This window comes from Panthera leo, chromosome B3, assembly GCF_018350215.1.
Source record: "Panthera leo isolate Ple1 chromosome B3, P.leo_Ple1_pat1.1, whole genome shotgun sequence".
In the NCBI taxonomy this organism is placed as follows: Eukaryota; Metazoa; Chordata; class Mammalia; order Carnivora; family Felidae; genus Panthera; species Panthera leo.
The window spans coordinates 133,828,199-133,856,012 of NC_056684.1; the positions used below are offsets into that span (position 1 = coordinate 133,828,199).

Genomic DNA, 27,814 nt, shown 5'->3' on the forward strand with positions numbered 1-27,814 from the left:
GAACTCGGTTAGACACACTGGATTTAGGCCTCTGTCCTGGCCCTGCGCTTCAGGACTGGCTGTTTAAAAGGGCCACAGACATGGCCCCAGGGAGCCCCGGGATTTGTCTTCCATCAGCCCTGGGGCTTGTAGAATCCACTCACCTGTCCTGTGAAAGTGAGACATGCCCTTCACTGTCCCCCCACCACATGCTGCCAGTGCCCGACCGCCTCCCCACCTCCCTTCTCCCCTCCGGCCTCCAGGGAGGTCATCTCCCTTCCGACCCCTTTGTGGGGTGGGGCTCAAGTGTTAATGATGACAATACACCTTCGTGTGTCATGTCCTCAGGAAACACCCGTGCATTTGGACAGGTGTCATCGGTGACAACGGCCCTGGAAGGTCCTGGCAGGCGTGAACCCAGATACCCCCCCTCATCTCCCAATCCCCACCCCTCACGCTCTGCACCCTCCCCACCTCCAGCCTGTCTTTGAGAACTTCCTGGAGGTGACAATTCACTGTCTTCCTCTCCCCAGAAGCCGGCCGCAGACGACTCCCATCAGCCGATGGGGGCTTATCCCCACTGGGCTCAGCAAGCTGGAGCAGCCCCCCCCCCGGGACCAGAGAGGCCCCCCCCCCCTCCCCGGGACCAGAGAGGTCTCACGGCGGCCCAGGCCCATCGCTCCCACCTGCGCTTGGCCACGCGGGCGGCAGGCGGCGGGCAAGCTCAGGCCTCACTTGGCCCCACACGGCGGCGGGACCCTGGCTAGGCCAAGCCGCCCGCGGGGGTCCCGCCCGCTCCAGGCGAGTTCGGGGTCTGGAAGGTCGAGTGGAGCCTGGTCAGCAACTCGGGCTCATCGCTCTTCCCCGAGGCGTCGGGGGTGCCCGACGGGTAGGCCTCCCTGGCCCGGCCGGTCCTGGCGCAGGCGAGCAAGGCCAGGCAGGCCCCGCGCAGGCGGCCCAGGTCCCTGTGGGTGGACTCGCTGACGAAGCAGTACAGCACGGGGTCGGCCACGCAGTTGAAGCTGGTGAGGAGCAGGGCGAAGTGGTAGGCGTTGAAGACGGCCCTGGCGAACTGGCAGCTGGCCTCCCAGAGGCTGCGCACCAGCAGCAGGGTGTGGTAGGGCAGGAAGCAGGCCAGGAAGATGACCACCGTGCTGAACACGAGCCGCTGGATCTGGTCCTTGCGGCTCTTCTGGGTGCCGTGGCTGCGGCGCACGGCCCGCAGGATGCCCCGGTAGGAGGCCAGCAGCAGGCACAGCGGGAAGAGGAAGCCCACCAGGAAGCGGTAGTAGTTGATGCCGCGCTGCCACGGCTCCAGCGGGTAGTGCTCGAAGCAGACGCGGTGCCGCTTGTCGTCCTCCACCACCTCCTGGTGCCTGAGGAAGTAGACGCTGGTCAGCAGCTCCTTGGCCCAGATGAGCGCGCTGACGCCCACGGCCGCCTTCAGGGTGCGGAACTGGTGGAAGCGGAAGGGGTGGGCCACGGCCAGGTAGCGGTCGATGGAGATGCAGCACAGGAAGCCCACGCTGATGTAGATGTTCTCGTAGAGGAGGATGCCGCACAGCTGGCAGGACAGGTCTCCGTGCGACCAGTTGTCGTGCTGCAGCACGTACTGCAGCCAGAAGGGGAGCGAGCAGATGTAGAAGAGGTCGGCCACCGTCAGGTTGCACAGGTACACGCCCAGCTCGTTCCGGGCCTTGATCTGCAGGTAGCCGAAGTAGAGGGACAGGCAGTTGGCCGGGAAGCCCACCACCAGCACCGCCACGTAGACCACCGGGGCCAGAGTCTGGTGGATGGTGTGGTCGATGGGACAGCTCAGCGACGAGTTCTCAGTGACGTTCCCCATCTTCGGGCCTCAAGGGGCCTCGCCCCTCATGGGCTCGGGGAAGGGGCCGGGCTCTCTGACGCCATCTTGCTTGCGGGATGCGGCTCAAGCCGGTTCAAAGGCTGGGCCTCCTCGGTGGCGGGGAAGTCCCTGAAAGCTGAAGGCGGGAGAGGCTTGGAATAACAGCAGCTCACATTTCTGTAGCACCTACTGTGTGCCAGGTCCCGTTCTAAGTGCGTCACCCGATCGAGAAGACGGACCGACCTCAACTCCACTAGCCTATCCGAGCGGGTGGTACACCAGGATACTAAAATGTAAAATGTGGTTTGGGCCTCCCTGTCCCCCTTCCCTGGCCTCCCGTCCCTTATTTATTTTCCTGGTCCCTCGGGGCAGCAAGCAAGGCTAGGAGCCCTTGTGAGCACAAACCCTCCAAGGGAAGCTCAACGTAAAGTTCAATTCCAACCCACGCACGACAGTGAGGGCTCCAGCCATTCTCTACAACAGCACTATGCATCCGTCACATCTTTCCTGCTTGCTCCAAGACATGTACCAGGGCAGTTAACACTGAGGTCACGGCCCCTTCTGGGGGCCTCTCCAGACAGCAGGGCCCGGCCCTGTCACGTCCTCTTGTGCTCTGGCAAGAAACAAAGGCCGTGCTTCCCTCAGGCCACTGCCTGGATTCCCGGTGCTCCCCAGGAGGTGCTCCCTCACCTCTTCTCTGGAGAACTGAGGGCCCAGCGCAGGGAACAGCACAAGACGGGAACCAACAGAAATGAACACGAGGCCGGGGTCAGCCGCTTACAGGCTGGGCAAGGCATTTACCCTTTGTCTCAGTTTCCTCATCTAGAAGGTGGGGATAGAAGCACTCTCCCTCAGGGGCAGTATCAGGGCCACATCAAATGATGGATGTCAAAATGCACGGCATTGTTTTGCCAGAGGGAAAGAGGCAGAGTCACAGATGGTATTTGCAAGAAGTTTATCGTGTTGAGAATTTAAGAAAGAAAATGCTATTGCTCTATTTTTTTTTTAAATTTTTTTAACGTTTATTTATTATTTTTTTTTTTTAATTTTTTTTTTTCAACGTTTTTTATTTATTTTTGGGACAGAGAGAGACAGAGCATGAACGGGGGAGGGGCAGAGAGAGAGGGAGACACAGAATCGGAAACAGGCTCCAGGCTCCGAGCCATCAGCCCAGAGCCTGACGCGGGGCTCGAACTCACGGACCGCGAGATCGTGACCTGGCTGAAGTCGGACGCTTAACCGACTGCGCCACCCAGGCGCCCCAACGTTTATTTTTGAGACAGAGAGAGACAGAGCGTGAACAGGGGAGGGGCAGAGAGAGAGAGGGAGACACAGAATCTGAAACAGGCTCCAGGCTCTGAGCTGTCAGCACAGAGCCTGACGTGGGGCTCGAACTCACAGACCGTGAGATCATGACCTGAGCCGAAGTCGGACGCTTAACCGACTGAGCCACCCAGGCGCCCCAGCTATTGCTCTATTTACAGATACATTAGAACAAAATAGAATAAAAATTGTTGTTGTAAGCCTACTTTATAAATTATCTGATATATATATAATGAAAAGCCTGAGCTCCTCTATTGATTAAACACTCCTGGTTCCAGTGAAAAATCTCACTGTGAGTCTAAATCAGGATGTTTCAACTTTTTGCTTAACAGTCATCCTCCCCGGGGGCACCTGGGTGGCTCAGTCAGTTGAGTGTCTGACTCTTGATTTCAGCTCAGGTCATGATCCCAGGGTTGTGGGATCAAGCCCTGTATCGGGTTCCGTGCTGAGCGTGGAGTCTGCTTAGGATTCTCTCTCTCCCTCTCCCTCTCTCTCCCCCTCTTCCACTCTCACTCTCTCATGCTCTCTCTGTCTCAAAGAAAAAGAAAGAAAGAAAGAAAGAAAGAAAGAAAAGAAAAGAAAAGAAAAGAAAAAGAATTATTCTCCCAAAGACCCTCATTAGACATTTTTCCCCCAACCACCCCCTTTCCATGAAATTTTAATACCCCATATGTATTGCATATCTCTTTGTGTCCTGTAGCCCTTTGGAAGGTGACAAATCATCGTAATAGCTCAGATTTTTTTTCACCACCCCTCCCCCCGAGAACATACAGTCTTATATGGTTGCAAATTCTGAATGAGTAACATTTGAATTAAGCTATTTTGAAGTATCAGCAGATCAACCCTGTCCTTTGCATGGTCTCTCAACAATAGTCAATCTGGGACTCAAGGACCCAGAAGGGAAAAGCCTCAGAGTCTGCCCCCAGCCACCTCACCGCCAGCTGACCAGGCCCCCTCCCACCGCCATCTCCCTCCTGCAGCTCTGTTGTGGCTCCTGCCTGGCCTCTTGCCTCTAAATGGGCAGGAGATGGTTCTGGTCCAAAGCTACCCTCCTCACCTGGAGTCCCTGGGACTCCTTGGGGCTCCCCCCACCCCACCCTGGCTCTCCCCTTCATGCTCCTGCCCATTACCCACATGGAAGGCACAGCCATCTTTCTAAATATAACCAGCTCTTCTTCTCCCTTGCTTAAAACCCACTGAGATGGCTTCTTATCACACCTACAGTAAAGCCCAAACTCCTTGCGGGACCTACAAGGCCCAGCATGATCTGGCCCCGACTCCCTCGGCCTTGCCCCCCCCCACCACCCTCTGGCTACAAAGGCCAGCTCTCTGCGCCTCAGGCCTGAGGAAGGAAGCGTGGGCAGGAGGACCCAGGTCTGCCTACTCCATGTCCCCGCTCCTGGCCAGCCAGTCCCCACCTGAGACTCACTCTCGAACTCTCAGTCAGTCTCCAGAAGGCAGGACTCCCGTCGGGCTCACCTCTCCACCCTTTCCAGGACACAAGCCCGGAATCTCAGTGATGGTGGCGGAGGGGAGTGCTTCTCGCTGTTTTTAATTGTGGTTAGATATATATAACATAAAATGTACCATGTTAACCATTTTTAAGTGTACATTTTTAAGCGGCGTGAAGTACATTCACACGGTTATGCAACCATCACCACACCACCCGTCTCCAGAACTTTCTCATCTTCCCAAACTGGAAAACTCTGTATCCGTTATACCCTATTCCCATTCCCCTATACCCCATACCCCATTCCCCTCACCCCCCAGCCCCTGGCAAGCTCCATTGTACTCTCTGTCTCTGAATTTGACTATGCTAGGACCTCGTGTGAGGGAAATCGTTCGGCGTTTGCCTTTTTGTGTCTGGCTTATGTCACTTAGCAAAATGTCCTCCGGGTTCATTCATGGGGTAGTATACTGCAGGATTTCCTTCTTCCTGAAGGCTGAACAACATTACGTTGTGTGCATGTACTGTGTTTTTGTGTTTCCACTCATTTGTCAGTGAACATCGGAGTTGTTTCTATCCTCCCTACTGGCCAGTGTGAATAACGCTGCAGTGAACAGGGATGCCGAGGGTCCGCTTGAGTCCCCGTTTTCAGTCCTTTGGGGTCAACACCTAGAAGTGGAATTCCTGGATCATAGGACAGTTCTATTTTCAATTCTTTTGAGGAACTGCCATTCTGTTTTCCATAGTGGCTGCATCATTTTACATTCCTACCCACAGTGCACGAGGGTGTTTTCTTATTTTTTGCTTTTTGTGGTTTTTTTTTTTTTTTTTTTGGTTTTGCTTATATGTTTTGATGGTGAGAGGAAGGGGGAAAGGGGGCAGATGAGCCCTGTGACCCTTCAACTCCGCCCGCGGCCGGTGAGTCAAACTTTGGTTCCACTCACCCTCCACTTGCCGACCCTCCTATCCCTGAATCCCAAGCCCACGCACAGTTCGGCTGGCTTACATATGAGGTCAACAGCCGGACACGTCCCTGAACTGTCCCCAAGAGCACTCACCCGGGACAGCCCCCGTCTCTAGATTTACCTCAGGTTCTCCAAAGTCCAGATAAAGTCCACCCGCAGGAAGATAAAATTCATTTATAAGCACAGGCCCCCAGATGCCCCCAAAACAGGGCAAATGAAGCCATCGTGAAGAAAAACACGTCCTGTCGGGTCTTTGGAAGGTCACCAGGCTGAAGCCTATTGTTTATAAGCGGTGAGTGTATATATGTGTGTATGGCGGGTGAGGGGGGAGCTGGGGCAATGGCTTGTGGCTTCCTCTTTCCTAGGCCAACAATAAGCGAATTCTGGCAACCAAAGTAAAAAATGTTCAAGCGTGCAAGGCAGAGAAGAAACATTTACTATGTTTAGGTTAAAACACCTCCTACGTTCCCTTGTAGCGAAAAGTGGGTTTGGGTGTTCCAGAGCCGTGGTTTTCATATTTAGGTGCATCTGAGTCACCTGGAAGATTTGTTTAAAACAGATTTTTGAGGGGCGCCTCAACTGGTTAAGCGTCCGACTCTTGATTTCGGTTCAGGTTGTGATCTCGCAGTTCACGAGTTCGGGCCCTGTGTCGGGCTCCGTGCTGACAGTGTGGAGCTTGCTTGGGATTCTCTCTCTTCCTCCCTCTCTGCCCCTCCCTCGCTCATACTCTCTTCTCTCAAAATAAATACATAAACTTAAAAAAAAAAAAACCTTATTGAAATTATTGAGCCTTACCTACCGAATGTCTAATCCAGTGGGTCTGAGGTGGGGCTTGAGAATTTGCAATATGCTCCTATGTGGTGTTGGTATGCCAGCCCGCTGACCACACTCTGAGTAGCAAGGCACTCAAAGCTCTAGAAAGTCTGGGATCTGAGTCCTGATAAGGGGCAGGATAAGTATCCTGATACCTCGAGTTCCCAAGCTGGGAGGCAGAGGTAGCTGTAAGGGGAACTTAACGACCCAACAGAACCCTTATGGGCAGAACCAGGATGCAGCCTTTGGGAGGTCAACAGCCTGATTCGCTCTCTCAAGAAATAGGGACTGGATCTGTCAGGGTTCTTACACCTCATATTTGCAAAATCTTCTGCAGTTTACAGAGCATTTCACCTCTGCCCTCTCACCCATCTTCACTACAGCCCTGTTATTTTCCCCATTTTAGGCAAGAGGACACTGAGGGATGGAGTGGCTTGTCCAAGAGTCCAGTTCCTCTGTGTTCCTCCCACCCTCAGGGAGCCTCCAGTCTCATAAGACAGAACAGCACGCACAAATGACTACCGCTCGAGGCAGCGCACGGTGGTACTGTGAGCCCCCCTCATACTCACGTTTAATTTGGTTTGTTCTTTTCACTCCACACACGGCCTCTGTGGGACAGCCTCCCTCTGTGGTTTCAACCCCATCTGCACTCTGACGACTCCAGGCCTCCCACCAGGCGGACAGTGGACGTAACCAGCTTCCCGCTGCCTCACAAGACATGCTCCATGATGAGGCCCAGCCCCCTTCCATCATTTTCTGCACTAACGGCCTCTTGGAAGGGGCATCTCTACTTGTGCAGATGAATGGCCTTTGGCTTCTTCCCTTATCTTCATCCAAAGCATCCAATTAATTACCCAGTTCTACCATTTTCAACTCCTGAATATTTCCCACATCAATCTCTTCCTCTTCATTTCCTACACCAATGCCCTAGATTGACTTGGTCAAGACTTCACCCCCAGCATCGGTACAATGGCCTCCTGTTGGATTTCCTAGCTCCATCTGACCGCCCTTAATGCCATCCTCTAAACCATCCATGCAACCATGCTTTCGTGCATCCATCCATCTGTCCATCCATTCACTTATTCATTCATACAACAGACACTTATTGAGTATCTATTGTATGGAAGGCACTGCCCTAGACACTGTCACTTAGTGAAACTCAAGTTGCTTTTACTCTCATGAGACAGCGGAGAAGACGGGTGAGACCAGCTCCTAAGGAGAGCACAGGACTTTAAGGGAGCTCATGGGAGGTAACCTGACCCAGCCAGAGAGGCCTTCCTGAGCGGCAAGTCAGACTAAGACAGAAGAAGGGGGAAGGGCTACCCAAGCAGAAGGGAGTTTCTGCCTGTGGAAACAATGTGTGCAACAGGCCAAATGTGAGAGAGACAATGGGCACGTTTGGGGAACTGAGAGTAAGTAGCTTGGCATGACTGGGTCTAGGTATGAGGAAGCATGGCCGGAGAGGAGACAAGAAGGAGCTACAGAAACTGACAACTAATTAGAAGGGAGGTAGGGGCAGGGACCCCAGTCAGGGACAAATCTGAGATGTTCCTTAGTGCTTGGTCCTTATAAGCTCTCAAAAATTATTTGTTAGGTGGGTGGATAGGTGAATGGGTGGACAGATGGGTAGGTGGATGAATAAATGAATGTATGAGGAGGTAGATGGATAAATGAATGAGTGAATGGGTAGACAGATGGATGAATGGGTGGGTGGGTGGGTGGATGAATATGTAAACAGCTAGATGGTGGCGGGTGGCACCTGAGTGGCTCAGTCGGTTGAGCGTCCGACTTCGGCTCAGGTCATGATCTCACAGTTCGTGGGTTTGAGCCCCACATCGGGCTCTGTGCTGACAGCTCAGAGGCTGGAGTCTGCTTCTGATTCTGTGTCTCTCTCTGTCTCTCTCCCTGTCCCCTGCTCACTCTCTGTCTCTCTCTCTCAAATAAACATTAAAAATTAAAAAAAGTATAGCTAGATGGGTGAGGGGTAGACAGATGGATGGGTTAATGGGGAGAGAGATGGATAGATGGGTGACTGGATAGGTAGATGGGTTTGAGGTTGGGTGCTGGGACAGCGGGGTATCATTAATAGAAATAGAAAAGTAAGGAGGAAGGATTACTGGGGTTTCCTCTTCAGAAGCCTGGCATCTGCTCAAGCCTCCAGAGCTGGTCAGAGGGTCCAGCTTTTGCACTCAGGTCTTATCACAGCCAACCTTCCCTTCTACCAGTTCCTGAGGACAGGTACCCCCAGATAGAAACTCCACCTTGCCAGGAGGGTCCCTTCTCTACCTGGTGTCCATAAGAAACTTCCTCCTCAAAAATCAAGGGACACAGTGGATGCAAAAGTGTTCCGTGAATGGGAAAACCTAGATGGAATAGAAGAACCAAGCCACATCGGCCGAGAGGGCTCGACGTGCCAGGCACATTTCCGCACATTCGCTCCCTTTCAATACCACTCTCATCAGTGCTCATTTGACAGGTGAAAAAACTGAAGCTCAGAGCGATGAACCAACCCGCTTAGGATTCCACAGTTACGATGTGGTAGGCTAGGTTTGGAGCTCAGACCGGCCCAAACTCTGTGAACATGAACTCTGTGTCATGTCCCCTTTCTGTCTATCACGGTGATCCGTGAGCAACCACCCTCCACCCCCAGGCTTCGCCAAGCTCCGGTCCTCAGATGCCACCAGGAGGGCCACCGGGCTTACTCCCGGGCCTGCTCCCCTGCACCCGGCAGATGTCTACCGGGTCACCCATGTCCTCAGCACCCAAAGTGCGCCCAGTCCGTGGTGGCCCGAGGGGCGGGGGGAGGGGCGGAGAATGAACACAAGGAGTCTCTGCATCTACCTCAAACGCTTCATCATCCAGCTAAGAAATCCACGGACTATCCACGACACAACCGACCCCTGAAAGCAAATCTTTCTACAAATGCTCGTCGGCACGGAGAAAGGTCTTCCAGGACCTTAACGACCGAGAAAAATTAGCCCTGAAAGGAAGGAAGCGCCTTTTGACGCAAGCTGAGAGCCTCCTGCACATCCCCAGCCAGAAGGCGGAGGTGCCTGATGCTGGCCTGGAGCCGGTGCATAAACAGTGATCTAATCTGTCGCCGTTTCTTCCGCGTGCTGCACACAGGCACGCACACAGACGGCTACTCACGGAGCCCCGAGCCCACGGAGCAGGGAGTTTCCTGCGCACCCAGCTTCCCTTCCCTTTAGCTGGTCAAACTTCCACCTGCTTTCAGAGGCTGACATTTCCCTCTGGGACGGGAGTAGAAATCAGGCTGCAGGCTTCCTGAGTCCCATCTTGCTCCCAAACAGCCTCACTCGGGCAACAACAACAAGGAGAAAATCTCATTTCTCAAGCCCTTGTCCCTGTTGGGAAGTTCAGTCCCATCTGGGCTCAGGCAGTCGCTCTGGGGCAGGTGGGGCTCGCACTGCTATCCCATTTCACAGAACCTGAAGCCCAGAGAGCCTAAGCCAGTGGCTCAAGTTCACACAGTAAGTCGGGCGAATCTGAATCCAGGACCCAGAACCCAGGCATCACGGCACTGATTTGCTGCCTTTTAAGCTCTTCTGACCACAAAGCATAGCAAGGATACATTTGACATTGTAACCAAGCACACAGACATCACACACACACACCTGCATACAGAGAATAAAACTTCCCCGAAGCAATACTTACCCCACTACTTGCGACGCACTCTGATCATTTCTACACTAAATTGATTTCCTGACCCACTAATGAGTCACGATCCTCAGTTTGGAAACAACTGGGCTGATCCCCCGCCTTCTCAGCCTCCAGACCCCAGGAAGGCGATGGTCTCTGACGCCAGGTGAAGAGCAGGCAGGGAGCGGCAGCAAAGGGGGAATCTGGCTCTTCTCTGACTGTCTACTCGGCTGAGCACTGCCCTCAAACCTCAAATAGCCGGGCTTCCTCTGGCCCTGGAGAGTCCCGGGGGAGGAGACGGGACCCACCTTGCCAGGCCTGGTGGAGGGCCCCAAGCAGGCCACTCTGCAGCCAGGACCCGCGCTTCCCCTCCGGAGATTTCCCACAGACCACACCTCCCAGCTCGGTCTAGAAAATCCCAGCTGGAGGCTGCCCGTTCCCGAGCTGAGGCAGAATCATGTGAACTCCGATCCGGTATCAGGCTGGGTGGTTGCCGAGGAACACTTGCCAGCCAAGGATGAGAGCAGGGGGGGACTGCTCCCTCCACCATCCGCATCCTCCAAATGCTTCCAGACCCCAGGGGGGCAGGGAGAGACCTTGCCAGGAATGTGAAAGCCTGAGTTAGGGGCAAGAGTCCTGGGGAGTGGGGTGGGGGTGGGGGGTGCAGGAGGAGCTAACCACACTAATTCTACCCATCAAACCACCTTGAGCACCTACAAGATACCAGGAGAGGAGCTACAGGGTGTCGAGCCCCTGCCCCAGGAGTCCTTGCTTGAGCCGTTCAGACAAGCCAATGCTAGAATATGCTGCGGACACCGGCAAGAACGATGGGACGGCCGGCAAGGACAGGGGAAGGGGACTGTTTCCGCCCCCAGCCCCGGGCTGTCACCCTTCAGCGGCAAACAACCAACATCTGGGTCAGTGGGTCGCAACTCACCTAAGAACATACCCGGGGGACTTATAAAAATTAATACTAATGCCCACGCCCCGCCTCAGATGAATTAAATCACCCTTTCTGGCGGTGAGATGCCAGCACCAATGTTTTTCAAAGATCTCAGGACAATTCCAGTGGGCGGCCAGGTGGAGAAGCACTGATGTGGTGGTGGAGGCAAGTTGGATCCTGTTCTGCAGACTGATAGAGCCAGGGCAACGGGGAAGGTTCCGGGCTATGAAGAAGGCAAGCATCGATGTTTTAAAATAGCATGGCCCAGAGCAGAGAGCAAGCACAGGGCTCTGGTTTCACGGGCTCTTCTGTCTCTCAGGAGCATTTACTAAGCTTGGTCAGCACAGCGGGATTGGAAGACCCCCCTGGAGGTTACGCAGCCCAGCCCCCTCATCTTACAGATGGGGACACTCAGACACAGAAGGGCAAAGGCTCTAAACTGGGGCCTTACAGCTAAATGACAGAGCCGTGATTTTCTCAGAACACGCTGGCGACTTCAGACGTCATGCTGTCTTGGCATAGCCTCCTCCCTTTGAAGAACTCTCCTTGGAAGCTGCATCATGGGACACGTTGCTGGGGCCACAAAGCCAACGTCCGCCACGCATGGGGGTCATTGAGAAAGTGCGTTCTCCCTGCCCCGTTGGGTGATCTGTGGGACTCGTCCTCTCTAGAGGGTGGATCGCTGTAGTCTTTTGGGGGGACCGTTTCGGTAGGGGTCTCAGGAAAAACAAATCCCCCTGGGTTGGGCCCGGGCCCTCCGAGCAAATGCTTCTCGACACAGATGTTCTTCCGGAGCCGCGGAAGCGTGGCTGGCGTTTCCTGATGTCACAGGAAGGAATGCGTGGGTGAGGAGGGCAGGGTTGACTTAGTGGTGAATGCCTGACCACCCGGTGGACACACAGGCCAGAGAGAATGTCTCTGGCTCCTTCTGCAGGGGGGCCCAGCCTAATAGGACACGCACACACAGGGGGCGGGTGGCGCTTTAGTTTTACTCAAGTCAGCTGAGCCCACATCCTCGGAGACACCCACTCAGTAAGAGAAAAAGGAGCCCGTGCTGTGTTCTCCTTTGCTGCCAGGATTTTGTCTTGAACCTAAAACAGGAAAGAAGGCCTAGAAAGCGTGATAACACAAAGCATCAAGCAGGGGCCTGAGGGGCCCTAGGGGCCCCATAACCTCGAGTCGCCCAAACCTCACTAAATAAACCTGTAACTAAGTACAAAGTAATGAGTTTGTAATAAAAACACAGCCTCAAGAGAAGCCCCCGGACTGCCTCCTTGCATTCAGACTTCTGTCCTTAAGCCCAAAGTGATAGTATCTTAGAGCTGCAGCTGAGCAGAACGGGGAGTTTAGTGAAGGGCCAGAATGCCTGAGCTCTGTGGGGTACGGTGACCTCATAGGGGCTGCTAGGGGCCACCTCAGTGTCTCCTTCCATCCTGAAAAGCCACAGGACATAAACTGGACCACGCCTGCCACCTGAATTCACTGTCTCCATCTCTCAGCCCTCAGTGACAGCAGACAGGAAGCCCTGTAGGCCCCCAGTAGAATGGCAGCCCCAGAAGGTTGGACTGAGCCCTGGGAAGACCTGTCTGCCCCCAGCATAAACATCTCCTCCAACAACCTTGGCTCTGAGGGGCTGGCGGACTTTTCTGAGCCACTCTGGAGGCTATTTTGAGGGCAACAGGACCATAGGCAAGAAGGCTCTCGGGCACCCCTGGCTCTTAGAATCCAGACAGCCTGAGACTCATCATAGGGAGGACTTCAGAGTCTGCCCTGAGCTGGTGGCACCATGCAAGCCGTCCAGCACATGGCAGCAATGCCATGGGCACGGGATGAAGGTTAAGAGCAGAGGCTCTGGACCAGACTGTGCAGGTTAGATCCCCGGGCTGCCACTGTCTGGCTATGTGACCTTGAGAAATCGCATACCCTGTGACCACTGGCCTTCTGTGAGAACCAAAGGAGATGAGGTTCAGCCTGGCACTCAGTACGTCCTCCATGTTAGTGAGGATCCAGGGGTGATGAGGATGGTGATGATGGAAGTGACAGGCTAGAAGGTCCTGCCCCATGGTCCGCTTTCCCCTAGAAAGGGTGAAGGGTGGGCAGGCCAACTTGGTGAGGTATTTTTTTATGGTGCACTACCTTATCCCCATGGCTACTCTCCCGATTTGGGGCTGGCTGGGGTAACGACCTCGGAGGCTCCCCGGGGGCTCTGACAAGTACCAGTGTCTTATTATGAGCCATCGGCTGTTTGACACCAGGGACCTTTGCTGACTTGTGTCTTGAAGGCCAGCCTTGGCCTTCCCCAGGCCTTCTATATCAGCGGCACAGGCTGTAAGCAAGGCTGTAAGCACAGGCTTACATCAGGGGAGCTAACACATGGTGCGATATTGTTGCAGGTTCAAAGGTGGCCAGGTGTGAAGTAAGGATGGCTCCAAGGACCAAGGAAAAGAACCAGCAGAGAACCTTCCAGAGCACCTGGCACCACGGCCCTGGTGGGGTCAGAGAAGAAGTGGAGGCAACATAGGGCCAAAGAGCATAGTCCTTGCCATTGTGGAAGCATGTGCTTAGTACCTGGGATGAGCACTTCTCAGATGCTTCCTGTGTTAATGCTGGCACCAACCTTGTGAGCCAGGGTTATCCCTGTCTCGGTCCACGGAGACCCAGCATGCCAGCAACTCGCCCCGAGTCGCATAGCTGGGAAAGAGTAGAGCTGTTTGGCACCAATGACTCTTGACCACTGTATGAATTTCCTGTTGCTGCCAGAACAAAGTACCACCCACTTAGTGGCTTAAGACAACACAAATTTCTTGTCTTAGAGTCTAGTGGTCAGAAGTCTGACATTGGTTTCACTGGTATTGGCAGGCCTGCATTTCTTCCGGAAGGTCTAGGGGAAATCCATTTCTTTGCCTTTTCCAGCTTCTAGAGGCTTCCAGCATCCCTTGGCTTTCGTTTTCCAAGCCAGCAGTGGCGGGTTGAGTTCGTGTCGCACTGCGTCACCGCGGCCTCTGCTCCCAGCCTCACATCTTCTTCTCTGACTCTGACCCTGCTGCTCCCCTCCTCCATTTTTAAAGACCCTTGCGATCATCCTGGGCCCACCTGGATAATCCAGGACAGTCTCCTTATTTAAAGGTCAGCCCATTAGCAACCTTGATTCTACCTGCTATCTTAATTAATCTCCCTTTGCCGTGTAAGGTAACATACTCACTGTCTCCAGGGACTATGAACTGGACATCATTTGAGGGTCATTATCTCTGCTGACCACACCACCACATCGCACTTATCTAAAACCCTATAGAGCAGTGCTTCTGGAATGTCGGCGTGAATGATGGAGCCATCTGTGAGACGTGGAGCCATCTGTGGTGAGTTGGGATAGAGCCTCTGGGTGCGGATGGGCTTTGAGCTGGTGCCCTGAGAGAAGGGGGGGGGGGGGGGGCGGGGCGGGTGAGGTGGGCAGAGGTGGCCGAAGTGTGAAGGAAGGGAGAAGGCCCATCACCCTCGCTCTGAGTCCCAACACAGGGCCCACCCACTTCCCGGCCTCTGCTCCCTAGTCTTTCAGGCCCAATCCCGTTTCCCCGGGGAGCTCCAGCAAACCTGCATCAGTATTCCCAGGCCCTGCCCTGGGTCACTGATTGAGAATCACTGAGGGATGAGGTCCAAGAGGCGGCACTTTGAGCAATACCTCTGGGTTTTTCTGACACACGCCAAAGTCCGAGAACCACGGCTTTCAGGCCCAGCTTAATGTGCTGCACACATCCCTCCTTGGGTTCTTTTCATCCTTCCTTGGCCAGCTGGAGGACTGTGACTGCCAGGGAGCTGGGACCGGGGCTCTCCATACAGAAAGAAGGCGGCCAATGAGTTCCAAATGACAAACAGGCACCGGACGAGGGGACACCGGGCGGGTGCTTACATACTCAGAGTTACCGCTATGTGCGAGGCTCTGTGTATCCCACAACATGCCTTGCTGATGCCTTGCAGCAACCCTGGGAGGTAAATATTATCATCCCGGCTTTACCACCGAACACACCAAGGGTCACAGGGCTGGCAGAGCCGGGATTCAAGTCAAGTCTAAATCCACTGTATTTTTGGGCCCCTGGGGGGCTTAGTCGGTTAAGCATCTGACTTCATCTCAGGTCACCATCTCACGGTTCATGAGTCCAAGTGCTGTACTGGGTGAGCTCAACCCCCGCTTCAGGTGAACACATGCCTGGCTTCGAGCAAGCCCTGCTTCTCTCTCTCTCTCTCTCTGCCCCTCACTCACTTGCGCCCTCTCTCTCTCTCTCTCTCTCTCACACACACACACACACACACAAAGAAAGAAAAAGATTCATTCCCTCTCTTTCTGCCCCTCTCCCCCATTTGCACTCTTTTTCCAAAATTAAAAAAACCATATAAATAAAATATTTAAAAAATAAATTCATTGTATTCTAGTAACTATCAATGCAGTGCATGGGAATCTGTATGATTATGTGCTAATGCCCACCTCCACCTCCAGACAGTAAGCCCGTGCGGAAGGAGGAGCCGGGTCGGTTCTGTTCTCTCTTAGGGAGAAGGTGGTTTGGCCCAAAATAAACGCACAACAGAAATGTGTTGAATGCTTGAATGAATAAATGAATCTAAAATCCGTTTCTTTCTGCAGCCCAGTGTGGCTGAAATTGAAGTCAGGAGCTAAGAGACTGGGGCAGGCCACAGAAAGAGGGTTGGTTTCGACTCTGAAGACACTGGTGGGTGGCCACGTGTGAGAATGCATCACGGTGGAAACCTACTGCCGAAAGAGAGACGTTGGTCTCTCTTTGGAGAGTCTGTGGTCTTTCTGAGAAGGTCTCAGCCGTCTGGGACATCCTTCCTGCTTGGAGCCAAAGCACAAAACCACAGACCTGAAGGTTGCCATGGCGACTCCTAGGGCCTGCTGCCCTCTCTGGCCTCCTGCCTCCCCACCCCCCGGGGCTCCAACCCATCAGTTAATAACCTAATAATGTAGGACAACAGTCACTCCCCAAGCACCCAAGCAGCAACCCTCGTGAAAAACAAACAGATTTCTCCAGGGAACTGAGCGCTACATAGATGTTCATTATACTCAGCCTGGGCCACCTGCTAGAATCTACTTTTCTGAATCCAAATTATCCCCTGCCTGGCTTCTCCCTCCGGTTTTAAAGACAAGGGGCTAGCAGAGAGGTTCCCGGGAAACAGATCCTAGAGAAGCCACTGTATAGGAGGCCTGCTCCCTCATTCCGGAACCAGGCCCCAAGAAAGTGACCGTGACCGAAACAGGCTCTGTGATAAGGCCCTCGTTATGGATATCTGGATCTCTGCTGGTCTTCTCCTTTGCGAGGATGAATTAATTTGTCACCATGGCACCCAGAAAAAATTAAAAAAAGACTTTCAAGTTGTGGTACAGTCAAGATAGTTGGAAATCGTTTGATGCTTTTTTCATTGAGAGATGGAGTCTAAGTCCCCTCCCCCTTGAATGGTGGTGGTCTCTGTGGCTACATGGTCAGTAGAATGAAGTGGAAACACACTGTGCTGGTTTCTCAGTCCACGGCTGAAGAGACTATAAACCCCCATTTCCTATCACTTGGGAGAGTTGCTCTTGAAACCTGGGCGCCATGTCATGGGGAGGCCCAAGCAGCCTCTTGGAGTGGCCCCATTGAGAGGAACCAAGACCCTAGCCCCAGTCCCAGCTGGCAGCCAGGATCACACAAATGTGTGATCTCAGAAGAAGATTCTCTGGCGCCAGCTCCGCCGTATCAGCTGACGCAATAAGGAGCAGAGATAAGCCACGCCCACCAAACCCTGCCCAAATCACAGCTTCCTGAGCAAAATAGCTGAGTACTGTTATTTTAAGCCATTATCTTTAAACTGGTGTGTTAGGCAGCAGTAAAAACTGGAACACAAGTATTCTTTTTCTCCAAAATCAGGTGAGGGCTTATCATGTGCTGGTTTCACTCATATGGTTATTTTAACTTTTATAACAACTTTGTGAGGTGGATATAATAATCTCCATTTTTCCCACGACATACTAAAGCTCAGAGAGGTAAGGTATCTTGTTTGAGACCGGCCAGCTAGGAAAGATAAAACCCGCTTTCTACCGTTTCCCTGAGTCTTCTCTCCCTATGGTGTGTGCACTGTACCCAGAAGGGTGCAACCTGACGGTAATAATAAGACTCCTAGCTAACACTCAGGGGCTCTGCAAGGCTTTCAAGGCGAGATCTTCTCCAGTATGATCTCGTAACACCCTAGGGAGTAGGCTCAACTATCATGCCCATTTCGTAGAAAATCACACGGAGGCTTAAAAAGAGGGTAGCTGATTTGCTAAGGTGATCACTCTCCTAAGAGTAAGAGCTGAGATTTGCACTCCCGTCATCTCGCTCTGGAACTGAGCTCTCATTATAGCATCCACACTGTTCCAGCCCGGCATCCCCTGTTAAGCTTAGGAATCCTTTTTCCACCATCCTCTCTTTGGAAGCTTACCTGCGGGGAGAACAACACAATCTCACCATCTCAGATCTGTAACATTCTCACATCTCTTTTGTCCTCACTAAAGTAGTTATTTCCATTTGACAGGGGCCCAGCCACAGGAAGTGACCTGCCTCTGGCTCCAAATCAGTGCTCCCTCCTCTTTTTCTCCTCTTGAATCCCAAAGTGTCTTCCTGTGCCTTTTGGCCAACGCGTCACTGTTCTCCAGCTTGAGGAGTACCCGGGCCCACGGATTGCCAGGCAGGTGGCCTTGCCAACCTCAACCGGGCGCTCCTTCGGCCAATCGCAGACAAGCTTTCCCTGTGCCGGACACCTGCCCTTCACGTAAAAGACACCGCGCAGGCCTGGGGGAAGGAAGGGAAAGCCTGGCCCACGCTGAATCTTGGGTCCCCTGTGCTGCCGAGCTCTGGGAAAAGAAGGGTTAGCTGTGTGTGTGTGTGTGTGTGTGTGTGTGTGTGTGTGTGTGTGTGTGTGTGTGTGTTAATTACCAGGTGGCCACAGAGCCAGCCGAGGGGGTGGCTGCTAACCCAGGCAGCTACCGCGGGAGGAGACACTCTACCGCGGAGGGGGGCCGGGACGCGCCGGCGCTCAGAGGCAGACACCAGGCCAGGCGGGGCCTGGCCGCAGCCGCGTCTGCCGGTACTGCTCGCCCAGGGCGCGCCCGCACTTGGGCGCCTCCGCCCCGCCCGGCGCGCGCACACCCGGCCGCTCCCGCACGTGCCCGCCCCGTGCTCTGCCCCCCGCCCCCCCATCCCCCGCGCACACGAGGTCGCTCCCACGCTTGGTGGCTGCGCTCCGCGCACGCACAGGTGGCCCGAAGCGTCATCGCGCGCTCGTGGGGCCGCTTCGGCGAAGGCGGGGAACTGGCTGCCAGTGCCCAGGACGCGGCCGCTGTCCGCAAGCAGTTTGCGGGCGCGCCAGGGACCCCACGACCTTGGCGAGAGGAAGAGGCCCAGCTGTGGGGGGGGGGGGGCGCAACGGGGGTGGGGGACCTACCTGCGCGGTGAAGGGCCCGCGTGTGGGTCGCAGTCACCCCGCGCGTTGTCGGCGCCCCCTCCTAGGGCTGACGCCCAGCAAGCAGGGTGGGCACTGCTGGCAGGGGTGGTCTGGGAACACTGGCGGGTACACTTCCTGGCCGGGCCCTCCTCCTCCTCGTTGTGCCCTGATTTCCTCTATCCTCTCCCCCTTTCCCGCTCCTGACGGTCGGGCACACCCAGCCCTGCCGGGTCCTTACCCAGCCTTTCTGACCGCAGGCCACAGGCTAGGCGCCTGCCAGGAGGAACCGCAGTGGCTCAGACCTGTCCTAGAGGCACAGCACTCCCCACCCACTACAACCGTGTCCCCGGAACAGACTCTGGGTGGCCAGGGTGGGCCAGACTGGTCTTGGCTGCAGAAGGACAAGGTTCCTTCTCCAGCCACATCCCTGGGGAAGCTGAGAGAAGAGTCCATGAAGCGACCTTCCTGTACTTTGCGGGTCCTTATCCTCAGCGCCAGCACATCGGTAGCCGCTCAGTAAATGCGGTACCGCGTTGCCGCCCTGAGCCTCTCGGCACCTCCCCTGGCACCTCCCCTGACCTCAGCGGGGCGCCCCCCTCCAGGAGTCTGCACTTAGGTTTGCTGCTTCCTGGATTCCGGTGCTGGTGCTTCCCAGGGCCTGAGTGTGCCTGAGTCACAACACAGACCTCCTGCTGTGGAGGTCAAGGAGGGAAGTCGAGGAGGCAGTCAGTCTCCCCCTCTGCCCCTCGGGCTCAGGGATAACAGCAAAAACAGCAGCCAGGGCTTGTGGTATTGTGCCAAGGGCTTAGATGACCCTATTAGGTACATAGTATTATCACCCCCATTTTGCACATGGGGGAATAAGGGACAGAAAGGTCAAGTAATGAGCCCAAGGTCACACGGGTAATAAGTGGAGGCAGTGGGTTTCAAACTCAGGCAGGTGAGCCCAGAGCCAGCAGTCTGTGCCAAGCCAGCCTTAGCTGTTCCCTCAGCACCTCTGCTCCTTCACATCAACTCCTGTGTCCCCCTCCACCCACAAGAACTCCTGTCCCCATCTTCTGAACTCCAGCCCCAGTTTTAAGACCCAGAAGTCACTTCTGCTACCAGGCCTTGACAACTGTTCCAGGCAATTTGTGCTCTGCTCCCCTGACCCCTTCTCAGCGTCTTTTGCACCGTCCACGGGGGTCATTGGCGCACAGACGTCTCTCTGTAGGACTCTCACTCCCGGCCCAGCGCCTGGCTCAGAGGACGGCACCCCATTCCTATTTGTGAACTGAGTGTCTGGGAATGGTCACTGCGGGAGTCTGCAGACTTGTGCCATTGGTCATTAGGACCGGCGGTCAGGGGTTAGGACTGAGGGCAGTCAGAGAGCAGGCAGGGGACGTAAAGAGATGGAGAGATATCTCACCTTCTGCTAACCCCTCTGGGTGGCTCAAAGCTGCTCACTTTGTGACCTGGCCCCTAGGGGAGTCTCTGGAGGGAGATGGACAGTGAACAAGAGGGCAGAGGACACCTCAGCAGGAAAGGCAGGGGAAGCAGAGGCTGGATGGGGCCCCTGGTGCGACATCTTCCTCCTTCTTGCAACATCTTCACACATGGAGTTTTCTGGATTAACTATTCAGGCCATAAAAATGCACATATGCTTTTCAAAAGTTGCCGGGATGAGAGTACTTGTTAAAGAGTATGCCTTCCAGGGGCACCCTGGGTGGCTCAGTGGGTTAGGTGTCTGACTCTTTATTTCGGCTCAGGTCATGATTTCCCGGTTAGTGAGATCGAGTCTCACATCTGATATTGCGGAGCCTGCTTGGGATTCTGTCTCTCTCTCTCTCTCTCAAAATAAATAAATAAATTTAAAAAAAAAGTTTGCCTTCCAAAGCCAGTGTCTGAATTAGAGTCCTAGCTCTGCTACCTATCAGTAGGGTGACCTTGGAGAAGTCCCTTAACCTCTCTGTGCCTAGCTCTTCACGTGCGAAATGGGGACACCCCTTCAAAAGGGGGTTGAAACGATTTCACAATTAAATCAGGCAAAGCCCTTAGCTCGACACCCAGCAGATATTAGGGTTCGGTAGATGTTAGCTGTTATTATTGTCTCCTCCCAATACCCTCTTCTACACGGCTCTTGTCTTTTGAATGCTTACTGTCCTTAGTGCCTATGCACGCTGCTCTCTTTGAATTCCAAGTAGTTTTATTCTCTCCAATTTACAGATCAGGAAGCTGAGATTCAGTGAATTACCTGAGGCCACTCGGTTCTGAGTGTCTGAAGCAGGACTTGAGAGAGTCTTAAGGGAAGCTGTTCTTGCAGCAATCGTGTCCCGTCCCCCAGGAAAGGAGTGGGGTGTTCTAAAGCCCATCGTCAGTTGCCAGATGCAGGATTCTGGCTTCCAGGGGTACAAACCGCGCATGCCATGTGGAAAGGTTATTACCAAGGGAATCCTGTCCGGGCTGCCACGACGCACGGTTCCGGGGGGCCCATACACACTGGAACCGACCGGATGGTGTCCCCTGGAGTTGGAACGGTGTGGCAGTGTCTGGTGGCCCTCTCTCCCTGCCTTTTTCTAGCACACAGTCTCTGCTTACAGACCTCCAAACACAGAACCTCTCACGAGGATAAATACTCTTCGATTAAAGCAAAGCTCTGTTTGGATTCATGCTTTAGTCTTTAGAGACCGAACAGCATGGCACCTATACTACTCACTGAAAGATCCAGAATCGGCCTGTGGAAGATGGGGTTGGCATCTCTGGCTGTGCTCTCCCTAAGAAGATGCTAGATTTGGGGAAGCAAAGAGATTCGTCGCCCTGCCTGCAACGTCACCTTCTGGCTCGACTTCTGCCCTTTCTTGATGTCAAGCTGCCCAGTCATTGGCAGGAGCAGTAGAATTTGTTGTTTTGTAAACAAAACCTGGCACTGGCCTTGCAAACAACCTACAGCTCACCATGTTAAAATGAAGCATGCATTGTTTTCCAGAACCTTCCTGGTCCCAGGGAATGGCAAATTACGGCCCATGGAATGCTGATCTGAGACACCGCGCTAATAACCATCTTCCTTGCCCACAGCAATCATCTCCCACAATGGGCTGGACTCCGGAGACGTGGTCAGAATTTCTCCATACCTGGCATAAGTGACGTTCACGTCCATTTCTTTTCCAGTCTCTCATGGGATTTCGGTCTCGGCATTTGCATTTTCCCAGTGTCTGGGTTAGGGAGGCCGCTGAAGGGCCCGGAAATGGCAGCTGATGGGATGGTTGAAAGGGATCGTTTCCTGAGGGCCAGAAAAGTGCCGAGGACTTTTTATCGGCCCATCCAGATCCACTGTCCACCCGTCTCCATCCTGCTCCCTGGATCGGATCACCGGCCTCCCTTGCCCTCTGGCTTCTGTTGGGTTTGGCCAATGGGAAGCACTAACTGGGATCAGAAGATGGCAAGAGAGTGAGGAGGAGGGAGTATTTATCCCCCTGCCAGGGTAGCTTCAGGTTGGCTGCTTCCTTTTAGCTCCTGCCGGAGTCCCTGTCCTACTCTGCTCTTCCTCTGCCCCCTCCAGCCTGGGGCAGTGACGACGCCAGGCCCAGGGTGCTGCAGACTCCTGCGCTGGTTCCCTTAACTCTATCCCCACATCATTAAAAACCGTCCCCTGTATTAACCTCTCCTCGGTCACCCTGCTTGACCTTGCGTCCGCTTCCTGCCAAGACCCTGAGTGACACAAAAGTGCACAGGCCAGATGCGTCTTCACTGCAAACTCACACTAATGGAAGAATATGCGCATATTTAGAATGTGCACAGATTATCTACTTTAAAAAAATTACTGTTTTTCCAGTTCGTTCTTCCAATGAGCACAGCTGGCCAGCCTCAGAGGAAATCTGTCTTTATCCCCTGAAGGAGTCCCTGCTTCCTCACTCTGCTACGTCAATAGCACATGGCTGCCTCTTGCAGATTCCCCTGCCCTGTGCTGCCTGTGGCTGTGAGCTTCCTGGCTATTCACTTGGGTATGTGTGACTCTCCTTTTGAGAAATGTTTGTCACTGAGGAGTCATGCTCCTGCCAGGACAGTTTCAAGCAGCAAGAAGCTGGTTTTTCTGCGAATTATCTTTTCTGGCATCAACCACACTCCGGCAGGCTCGGGCCTGAACTGATTAATCAGACTGACCTGATTAATACGACGTTGTTTCCGCTCCCACTCAGACAATCCCCAGGCTCTCAGACGGAGTGTGACTAATGGAGACACCCAAAGGCAGGAAACTCTGAGGCTGGTGGAGAAGACAGCACAAGTCCAGCTGAAGTGCAAGCACACACATCTGGAGAGCTGGGGAACCCATGTCGCATGCCAGGCTACAGACTTCCGGCGGAGGCCTTCAGGCTGGGCTTGCTCAGGCTTGGGGGCTGGGAGAGGGGGTAGCATCTGAATGTCCGGGTTCAAATCCCAAACCTGTGGGTTCTGGGGCTGCATCAAGCTCTGTGACAGTGCAGAGCCTGCTTGGGATTCTCTCTACCCCTCTCTCCCTCTGCCCCAACCCTGCTTACTCTAAATAATAAATAAATAAATAAATAAATAAATAAATAAATAAATAAATAAAATGGGGGTGATAAAAAAGATTGGTGTGAGGATGAAATATAAAAGTGTTCTCAAGAAATGTGTTGTCACAGGGGCACCTGAATGGCTCACCCGGTTGAGTGTCTGACTTCAGCTCAGTTCCTGATCTCATGGTTCATGGGTTTGAGCCCTGCATTGAGCTCTGTGCTGACAGCTCGGAGCCTGGAGTCTGCTTCGGATTCTGTGTCTCCTCTCTCTCTGCCCCTCCCCGCCACCACGACCTGTGCTCTGTCTCTTTCTGTATCTCAAAGATAAATAAACATTAAAAATTAAAAAAAAAAAAAAAGAAATATATTGTCATAGAAACCAGGGGCCCAGCCTAGCAAGTGCAAAGAGGGCAGGTTATGCTGGGAAGGCACAAAAGGGGCTTGGCCAACTGAAATACAGGGAGTCAGGCTGGGACTGTTCAGCCAGCCTTGACCAGCCTCTGCCTTGGTTCTCCTGTTCATGGAGAATGGACTGAATCTTCATACTGGCTGTGTGACCTTGAACAGTCACATGACCGCTCTCTGCCCCAGTTGCCTTATCTGTGAAATGGGGATAATAACAGTACCTCATAGGGTTGTTGTATTAAATGAGTTACTGAGTATAAAACTCTTGGAAATATGCCTGCCCCTAGTGGGCGCTCAATAAATGTTAGGGCACCCCTCTTCACCGAGTGCCTGTGGAAGGCTTCCGTGTTCTCCTCTGGCTCAGATATACAGGCTTCTTTGTAATGGCGAGCTGGGGAAATGTGGTTTCGTTTCTTTGGTTTGTTGTATAAGACTTGCCTTCTATGGGGCTTGTATGCCTGGGGGAGGGGTGTGGGGGGAGGGCAGAGGTGAATTTGACTGGTACTTGGCACCCAGGAGCTTTTCCAGGGCCACCTGCCTGAAGCCCCTAAAAAGAACCATCGGAAGCTCCCTGCAGCTCCCCGAGATAGGCTTAGGTACCCCTAATGGGGTGAGAGAGGGCTGAAATGGGAGGGGACTGGCCAGAGATGGGGCCTCACCCAGAAAATCTTGGTGAAAACTCTCCCTCTCCTGTTGTTGGGCTTCAGACCTTGCCTGGCCTCTCGCAGGCTGCTGGCTGGTATCTTGGAGGTGAGAATGGTGACAGGGAGGGAGTGTAGCCCCAAGGTCAGGAGGATGCACCAGAGCCAGACTGCGTGGGTTCAAATCCCAGCTCTGCCACTTGCCAAGTTATTTAACCTCCCAGTGCCTGACCTGTACCGTGAAGGTGGTAACTATGGCACCTACCTCAGAGTGCTGGGTGATGCGTTCAGAACGGTCTGTGGCCCGAGTAAGTGTTCAGTAAATGTCAATTATTATTACTATACCACCAGCCACAGTGCCCTCTGACCACCAGGGACAGCGATTACGGCAGCCAGAATAATGCCCCTCCTCAAAGATGTCCGTGTCCTGATCCCTGGAACCTGTGACTGTGTTGCCCTTTTATGGCAAAAGGGACTTGGCAGGTGTGATTAATTTAAGGATCTCAAGATGGGGAGAGTATCCTGGAATTTCCACAGGTAGGAAAGACGCAACCAGCCCTTGTTGGTTTTGAACATGGGAGTTGACCACCAGCCAAGAAATGCAGGCAGCCTCTACAAGGTTTCTAGAAACTGAAAAAGGAAATGAGACCCATTTCTGACCTCAAGGATTGCAAGACTAAATTTGCGTTGTTTTAAGCCACCAAGCTTGTAGTAATTTGTTACAGCAGCAGCAGGGAACTCATACAGCTGCCGAGACCCGACTCAGCTGCATCCCTGAGGGAAGAACCACGCTGACTCACTCCACAGTAGACATGAAGCATCTGTGACGTCACCCACTCTGCTTGTCCCGTGCAGGTGTGGGGAACACCTTGGACCATGGAACTGAATTTCCTCTGGGCACAGGCACTGCCAGGGATTGAATACAAAAGGGCAGGACACATCCCGGTGGGCTCAGTGGGTTGAAAAGGCCTCCTGGAAAATCTAGACCCTCAGGTGGGCCTTGAAGGATGAAAGGTGTGGGGTTTGGACAGGGAAGAGGAGGAGGAGGAAGGAAAGGCATTGTGGGAAGAGGCCCAGGGGGACCGAAGTCAAGGAGGTCAACACAGTCATTCAATCATTACTCATTCATCTTCCTATTCAGTGCTTGTGCTCCAGGCCCTGTGGGGGATAGATACCTGGATAGTAAGTGACTGAGACAGACCTGGCAGGGGTTCTTATGGGACTTACAGTGGGAGTAGAAGCCAATATCCCATTATAGTAAAGCATATAACAACCCTTACAGCAGGACGAGTACAGCTTGTTAAGGAAGCACATCTGGGTGGGCTTCCTGGAGGAAGTGGCCCTTCCAGGATAGGTAAACTGAAGGCTTGTTCCGTATCACTTCAGGCTCTATGTGGTGCTCTGTACTCTCAGCAGGTGCTGACTGAGAGTAGTTTAGCCATATATTTTATTATTCACTATCCAATTCTTTCTTTAAAAAAAAAAGTTTTATTTATTTTGAGAGAGAGAAAGAGAGCACAAGACGGAGAGGAACACAGAAAGAGGCAGAGAATCCCAAGCAGGATCCACACCCTCAGGGCAGAACCCGATGATCAGGGCTTGAACTCACGAACTGTGACATCATGACCCGAACTGAAATCAAGAGTCAGATGCTTAACTGGCTGAGCCACCAGGCACCTCTAGCTAATTCTCCCTTAGCTCGTCTTCCTGCACTAAGGAGAAAGTCTCAGCTGGGTGTTAGTGTGTCTTGAATTCTTTAATTCTTATTAATCTCGCTTTGTAACCTGGAGAGCTAGACTCGGGTGTGCTATGCAGGCAACAGGTGCCCATTGAAGTCTAACAACACTTCTTGGTTTTCCTTGTTTTTATTGGTTTAATTACCTTCATTTTGTGGCAGAGGGTACTGGTTTTCCACTTCTGCGAGCGGAACACAATTTCCTTTGAAAAAGAACTGTACGTAAGTGGATGGAACCGTAAGTCAGTGAGGGGTTCTCCCTCCTATCCCGGAGTTGACCACTGGGGTCCAGCTGAACACCAAGAGGGGCACACAGTGTGTGCCCGGGGCAGCGATGGGCCTGACTCCTTAGAACTTCCAGATCCTATTCTGGGCTGTGTGCGGTGCTGGGGACAGCGAGTGGAAACTGGGTGGCCACTGAGAGGCTGAGATTCTCTAAGAGGATTCTCGTGGAGGGGGGCGGGGCTGCTACAAGGAGAGGAGCCTGGGGTCCATCTGCTAAGGCAGGGGGCACAGTAAACTGCTCAGTGTGCCTTTTTGGACGGGAAGAAAAGAAGCCTGGAGAGGAGCAGGAGACAGCCAGGGGACAGTGAGTGGCCTGCATGCCGTCCTCCACTTGTCATGCAGGCTTGTGTGGCTAAGTGGATGTGAGGGGAGGAGCTGAGCTCCCGGGGGGCCAGCTGGTGGGGCAGGAACCAGGGTGAGGGGCAGGAGGAGACGGTGCTAGAGCCAAGATGCCCATGGGATCTGGACCGAGGGGGAGGCTCAGGGGACCTCTGGGTAACTTTTTGCCTTGTGCCCCTGAAAGAGCCACTCAGGGGCCATCCGGGCCAGTGAGGGCTGGCCAGAGAGAAGAGATGACCAACAGAGAAAAGTTTCTATTTCCTGAATAGAGGTTCTGCAATCCAGTTTCCAAAGTAAAATCAAGAAAAATGTTATGTATATACTAACATGGAACTAGAGTGGCTGAGTTTTTGAAACTGACTTAGGAGGGAAAGCTGGGAGTGATACGGCAATGACAATACTCTGAGAGCAGCTATGATCACAGGATGAAGGGCAGGAGGGCCATACTGTGGGAGCCCAAGGTCCCAGAGCATCTGATCAAGAGGACAGCAGTCAAGGTGGCCTTCCTGGAAGAGGTGACTTCTAAACTGAAACCCACAAGGGGGCAGGAGCATCCTGGAATTCCTCCCAGTGACTGGTGTTTATGATGCTGTGGCTACAGAAGGGGTCCTTTGAGTATTGATGGTGGGGGGCTTAAGAATTTCTCACTAGTCCAAGGGCATATTGCTGGTGGCGAGTGTCCCCTTAGATTCTGATCGTTTGGGGCAGGAAAGAGAAACAAGGTGGATCTGTCTCTCCAGAGTGTGAGTTGTACTGGCAGGGGGGCGGGGACCAGCTCCCTCCATGTGGGGCTGCTGAATGGGCCATAGGGAATGGATGGGGGAAGAGCGGAGACAGACAGTGGAGATGCTCCTGGAGAAGCACCAGGCACCAGCAGGCACTCGGGAGACGTTAGTTTGCCCCCTCCTCCCCGCCCCCCCCCCCCCCCCCCCATCAGGAAAGTCTCCAGTCTGGTACCGGGTCCTTGGACTCCGCCCACGGCGCACTTCCTTGGGTCTTAGCTGCACTTATGCAGGGTCAGGGTGTGTGTCCCGGGGACCTGGATGGTGTTGGACTTTTGAAATCTGCGGGGACCGCGGGGGCCCTGGGCAGGGCGGCCCCCTCCGGCCCTCTGCACCCCCAAACGCCCCCTCTCGTGACACACCTTCTCCTGATAGGTCCCTGGGCCCCCAAAGCACTATCAGTGTGGACCTTGGGATGACACGGACCTACTTCCCAGCCCTTCTCCTCCTCCTCCTCCTCCTCCACTCCCCGCTAAGGCCTTTATCTGGAGACTGGATTTTGAATTTTCCGCCGCAGGAGATGTCAGGGAGCCGGCCTTGCTGAAGGTCCGTGCTCCCCTGGGCCGGGCCGCCGTCATCCGCGCGCTGCCTGCCCCGCCGTCCCGGCCCAACCCCGCGCTGCCCCGGGGCGCACTCACCTCTCTCGGGTCCCGGGCGCAGGAGGCCGGATCGC

General features: G+C 53.8%; 1 protein-coding gene across 2 annotated transcripts; it reads right to left on the minus strand.

The window, feature by feature from the left end:
• Positions 1–648: 648 nt before the first annotated feature.
• Positions 649–27,814, minus strand: GPR68 (G protein-coupled receptor 68). Of its 2 annotated transcripts, none has more exons than XM_042940686.1 (2): positions 27,780–27,814; positions 649–1,961 (listed from the first exon to the last, which is right to left on the minus strand). In XM_042940686.1, exon 2 carries the CDS (start codon positions 1,823–1,825, stop codon positions 743–745), a length of 1,083 nt encoding a protein of 360 aa, XP_042796620.1. In that variant the 5' UTR covers positions 1,826–1,961; positions 27,780–27,814; the 3' UTR covers positions 649–742. The 2 variants fall into 2 exon arrangements, with proteins under 2 accessions (XP_042796620.1, XP_042796619.1); XM_042940685.1 differs by lacking the exon at positions 27,780–27,814 and adding an exon at positions 10,049–10,348.